This window comes from Triticum dicoccoides, chromosome 7A (assembly GCF_002162155.2).
Source record: "Triticum dicoccoides isolate Atlit2015 ecotype Zavitan chromosome 7A, WEW_v2.0, whole genome shotgun sequence".
Taxonomy (NCBI): domain Eukaryota; kingdom Viridiplantae; phylum Streptophyta; class Magnoliopsida; order Poales; family Poaceae; genus Triticum; species Triticum dicoccoides.
In genome coordinates, this window is record NC_041392.1 from 593,810,927 (window position 1) to 593,816,544 (window position 5,618).

The 5,618-nt window shown below is 43.4% G+C and overlaps 1 protein-coding gene across 1 annotated transcript in view; it reads left to right on the forward strand.

Moving 5' to 3' along the window:
• Positions 1–1,514, forward strand: part of LOC119330287 (transcription factor bHLH48-like) — a 7,777-nt gene extending 6,263 nt beyond the window's left edge. Inside the window, exon 7 of the mRNA XM_037603394.1 lies at positions 976–1,514. Coding sequence (XP_037459291.1) covers positions 976–1,019 — 44 coding nt within the window. The 3' untranslated portion in view covers positions 1,020–1,514. The remainder of the gene's footprint in view (positions 1–975) is intronic.
• The last annotated feature ends 4,104 nt before the right edge of the window (positions 1,515–5,618 follow it).

The following is a 5,618-nucleotide window of genomic DNA, read 5'->3' on the forward strand; positions in this document are numbered from 1 at the left end:
TATGTACTGCATTACGGCTGGCAGAATCTGTTCTTCGCCAGAAATTATTGCAGCTTCTTCGTGTACTGGTGCCTGCTCAAGGCTGAGTGGCATACAGCGAGCTTTGTCCAGACTCCAGCCATCATCTTTATCACGTGACCCGCCCTTGCTGCACTGGAGAGAGCTATCGTTTCGTCACCTCACGTTGAAAATTGCCCTAATTGCTTTGGATTGTTTGTAATTTGATTCTTTCGCTTTGCCTTCAATCTTAAATTGTTATACTAGAAGACAGCTAAAAAATAACACATACCACTCTTCCTGGCTCCCCTCTCTTCCATGCCTGCCAATCATACTATATTTTGCTTATGTGACAATATTCTCAAACTCTTTAGCACGTGTGGCTGGAAATTTCCGTCTACCAGTCGTGCAAAACTGCGATGGCAAAAATCGGAGAAAACAGTTAGTTGTGTGAACCAGTTCATAACTGGTTGCCAAGCTGGTTACTCCTGGTGTCCTAGTTACTGTTCCGGGAGAATATACAGCGATACCACAACTTACATATGCTCCCATTTTGGCAAACTCAAATTGAAATGTCTCAAAAAAATCTGATTCTTTTGTGAATGTTCACAAGACATGTGCCTACACCCCCTATTAAATTCAAAATACACAAAAAGGAAAAATAATGACAAATTCAGCATGAATAGTGTCAATTTTTTGCTTTTGTCTTTTTGACACTATTAATGCTGGATTTTTAATTTTTGTTTGTCTTCGAGTATTTTGAATTTTGGTTTAAATGTTAGGGGATGTAAACACATACCTTGTGAACATTCACATTTTTTTTCTTGAAACATGTAAATTGGAGTTTTTCAAAATGGGAGCATGTTAGTAGTGGTATCACCTGATATTATCCTGTGGCTAATATGCTAGTATCTGAGATCGGAAAATTGAACCCTAGCAACTAGCACTGACTTGATTATTTTCCATGTCTTTCTACAGGACCGCAGCAACCGCCAACAAGCAAGCTAAAAACAGAGCTGTGAGCTACATCAGTATATTGCAGGCCAGGAGAGCGAGCTACACATAAGCTGGGGGCGACGAACGGCAGAATGCAATGGGGAGCAAGCAATCAAGACATGATCTGTGGGCGCCTACGACGGTGCAGGGACTTGTTTCAACGGCAGCATTTTGAGATGATGTACATATGGAGATGGTGATAGGAAATACTGTTGGTGATGTGGAGCCGAGCTGAAAGGCATGGATGGGTGGATATCAGGTTTCCCTGCTGCCATTCATCTCTGTAGAGACGGGCGAGCGATACTGCAGTTTCTGGTCCTTGCTGGTGTATTCGCGTATGCCTTTTGACTATAATGGCTGCATAATCTTAAGGTTGTATGAGCAGCATGGTTTGATGAACAAGGCCCTGTGGTTTTGCACCTCTGTTTGATTGCGTTCTCCAAATGTGGCAAAGCGACGAGCTGCCTTTTACTATTTACTATTTACTGCTCTCCGTTCCTCGAGTGTCAAAAATGGTTTTATATTATGGAACGAAGTGAGTAGCAGCTGCTGCCGTGCCTGTGGTTCAGACCGTGCGTACGTATGTCTTGTTTTTTATTTTAAAATGGAAGAAGGGATAGTTTTTTATTTTAAAATGGAAGAAGGGATAGCAGTGGGTTTGAGGCCGAGCTGGTTGCGAACAGGCCCTTCTACATTGTTGTTTATTGTCAAGTCCTTCAGCAATAGTTATTCCGTCGTTGTTGTTTTTAGGGCGATGCGACTTGCTCCAGCCAAAAGGAAGACTCGTGGTTGCGATCTAGCGACGCAGACGGATCCATCCTTCACCGCCACCTCACCCCGACGCCTCTCCTCTTCCACCGCACCTTCCTTTCCTCGCCGTCGCCTGAGGCACCCTTTGGCAAAGTTTGGATGGCTTTGAGGAAGGCGGCGGTGGGGCCCTTCTCGTGCTGCTCGGTGATGGTATGGCGGCTGCGATTCATGGATCGGGGATGGCGGTCCCTTTGGCGAGTCTTCCCCGTCCGGTGGCGCGGTTGGGTGGGTGGGCTGCCGCGGATCGGTCCGGGTGGCCGGCGATTCACCGGCGGGTTCGTGTCACGGTTTGATGCCCCGGCGACCAACGACGCCGAGCTGCTTCTTCCTCCAACCCATGGTGTGTGCACTCCGTTTTACCGGACATGCAGTGCTGCTAGCCGGTTACCGGATTCGGACGGAGCGGGAGGTCGGGATCCGGATTGGGATAATTCCCAGGTCGTCCTGCCGGGCGTGACGGTGACGACACCCGCGGGTGCCATTTTTCATCTTGGAGACGTCGTTTGGGTACTTCCTACCTTTTCCCACCTCACGGTCTCCCCGGCGAAAACCTAGGGTGGCGACGACGCTCTTGGCGTCGTGTCCTTCTTGAAGGCGTCGTCGTCAAAGCTATGTGGCGGTGGGCATCGCTTGGTGCATCGGCAGTTGCATATGACGTGCCCCTCTTCCTCCAGGTGGCAGCTGTTCCGAGGGGAACCCTAGATCTAGGTCTCCCGGAACGGATGATGACAGAGACTTTGGTGTCGTTCTCCCTCCTGGGGGCATCCTCTTGGAGCACTGGTTCACTGGAGAGGCTAACAGGTGGAGCGATGTTTCATCGACTACATTGATGACGGTGGGTTTCGATGGCGTGGAGCAGTGGAGTCTCAGAGTTGGACGCGGTTTGATCGACGCGCGCAGGCTGGTGGCGCTGTCTAGTGTCATGGTGGCGTTGATGACAGATGGGACTAGCAAGATCTATGCAGTTATTCCTCCTGAAGATGGGATGACGGAAGATGGCGGCGGCAGATCCTAGAGCGTGGGCATGCGGTGCATGTTATGGGACGCCTAGACCGGATGGTCTTCAGGCTACCGGATTAGATTGTGTCTATTATGCGGATAGGGCACATCTGTTTACTTGTAGGTGTAGCGACTTTGTTAACCTAGAAGGGGGCTTCAAGTTGATCTTTGTATTCATTTTTTCGGACTCTGGTGAATAATTAATGAAAATGGTTATGTGCATCATGCTGATGCAAAGGCCGGGGATAATCCTCATTTTCAAAAAAAAAATCCGTCGTTGTTTATTGCCAAGTCCTTGAGCAATAGCTCTTCCACCACTGATGCCTTGTTATTAATGCAAAGGGTAATAGTTAGAAAATGCAACTGCAGCTGCTATTAACATTAGCTTTTAAATGTGTGCAAACTCAATTAAAACGAATGCAATTGATCTGGTCATCATCTAAAATATTCAAGGAACTAAATGAATATTCTACCATGATCCGCACACTAACAGTAAACCTGCACAAAGGGTATAAATACCTTTGAAGACATGGATTTTTTTTTCAAGAATCAAAACGATAGCAATGGCAGGGTTATCATGACGAAAAAAAATAGAAGCATATGTGAATAATCAAGATCACTCTTTATCTGAAATTTAAAACCAATTGATAGTGCAATTGGAAAGATAATGAAAAAGTATTAAAGTTCTAATTGGTAATCAGATGTGGCTTCTAAATTCCGACTACACCGCTTCTAATTCTCTACTCGGCTTTCAGATAATAACTGAGCTTTATAAAATATTTATTTCACATACATCAAGTGAAACTGAAATGAGTAAGTGGACCAAATTTAGTAGCCTGACCAGATGTAACAGAGATGGAGCCTACTTTTCTACCTCGCCTACTTCTAGCCAACCTTCCTCCCGTGCAGCAAGTTAAGTTGTCATGCACTCTAAACTTTGACCAAGCAAAGTAATTTGTCGATGAAGCACAAATGAAAAGGGCAATAACTCCTAATAAATTATGTCTCATTGGATTATATCCGTGATAGAAAAAAGCAGAAATACAAACATGTAAATCTGCTCCTGCTCTGTTGTATGTCCCAGCATTTTCTCTCTGTTATGTATTGTCACTTCAGATAATATAGAAAAAAATTCAACCTATTAGCTGATCTATTCCAGTACATGGTTCATCTATCTATGGTTGTAGTTCCTAATGAGAACAACAATAAGCATTGGGCATATTTTTACCATGCCTTTGGTAGATGGTTCAATGATCTAATGCCAACATCCTGGTTGAGCTTGTTCAATGCAAATGAATATAACCAAGTGAAACTCTCATCCTATATTGATACTACTGGAACAAAATTGCCCCTCATAAAATCTCCAAAATCAAATGAAAATCTTAATTTTGAAGATCAGGTACTTTGTAGTTTTCTTTATTGGTAAAATTTTGACTGAGCTACGTTGTTGTTTTTTAATGTTGATGTCATAGTCTACCAAAAAGCCTAGGGTTTGCCTACTCTAACTAAAGGGTTCCAATAAGAATTACCTCAAATTCTCGTGAAAGCTGCCGATAAACTACTAAACTACCAAATGAATAATCTTCTCACGGTCTTTAACAATTTTTGTGCTAACACCTTCAGCATGCAAGCGATTCTTCCACCATTCTAGTCACCTTGCAAAATATCACCAAGAAAATATTCATTCCACTGAAATCCACATATTGGAGCCATGTAGTCATTTTGAAGAAGTATAAAATCTTACGATCTATAGGCTAGAGCCACGTCCACTCTTTAAACAAAGAAATTGTTCCACTAGATAAGTATAAGAAGGTTCCGGAGACAGTGATGTCGACCTGCCTTTGGAAAATAATGTATAAGTATAGAAAATGATATATAAGTATGGCTTCAAAATGTACGGAAAGCAAATTCAAGAGAATTTACTTGCATTAAGTGTAGCTCAGAGTGGGTACTTCATGAACTGAACAAAGAAGATACCAATGTTCCATTTAGTGTAATAACTTAGTTTATCCTTTCAGGTAACTTATCCCTGCAATCTAATTATAGGAGATCACACAAACAATCAGCTTGATATTTTCAATGGATGAGATAAACATAAACTCTCACTACAAGAATCAGCTTCTTTGCCGTCTGCCAACCATAAAGCGGACAACAAAGGGCTTTCCTGTCAGCCACCGACGGCAAACATGCCCGACAAAGCAAGCTACGGTAAACAACTTCTTTGCCGCATGCTTTCTCAAAGCGGAAGACAAAAGGGCCTTTGCCGTCGGTGGCAGACGGCAAAGAACGTGGACGGCGAAGAATAGACGTTAGCCCCGTTAGGTGGCTAACGGGAGGCTTTGCCGTTTGTCAGCGGACGACAAAGATGCCCTCCCCTTTGTCGTCTGCTTTTTGACGTCAGCTGGGCCGTCACTACTCCCCGCTCTTTGCCGTCTGCCGCAAATGGAAAAGTGACCAAATTGGTTAGCCCCATTGCTCCCAGGTTGCACAAGTTGCTGCCACATGGCCTCTTTGCCGTCTGCAATTGATGGCAAATACCCCTTTGCCGTCGGTGGCAGATGGCAAAGAGGCTGTATTGCCTCTTTTTGTACCCTTTTTTCTTATATCCAACCATTTTCACATGAAATATATAATATTTCACAACAAACATATATATATATATATATATATATATATATATATATATATATATATATTTCACAACAAACATATGAGAGATATCGAACACATAGATAGCAAGTTCCACATACATATGAGATATCCAATACATAGCAAGTTCAACATGTATAGTTCATCCATACATATTACAAGTTCCA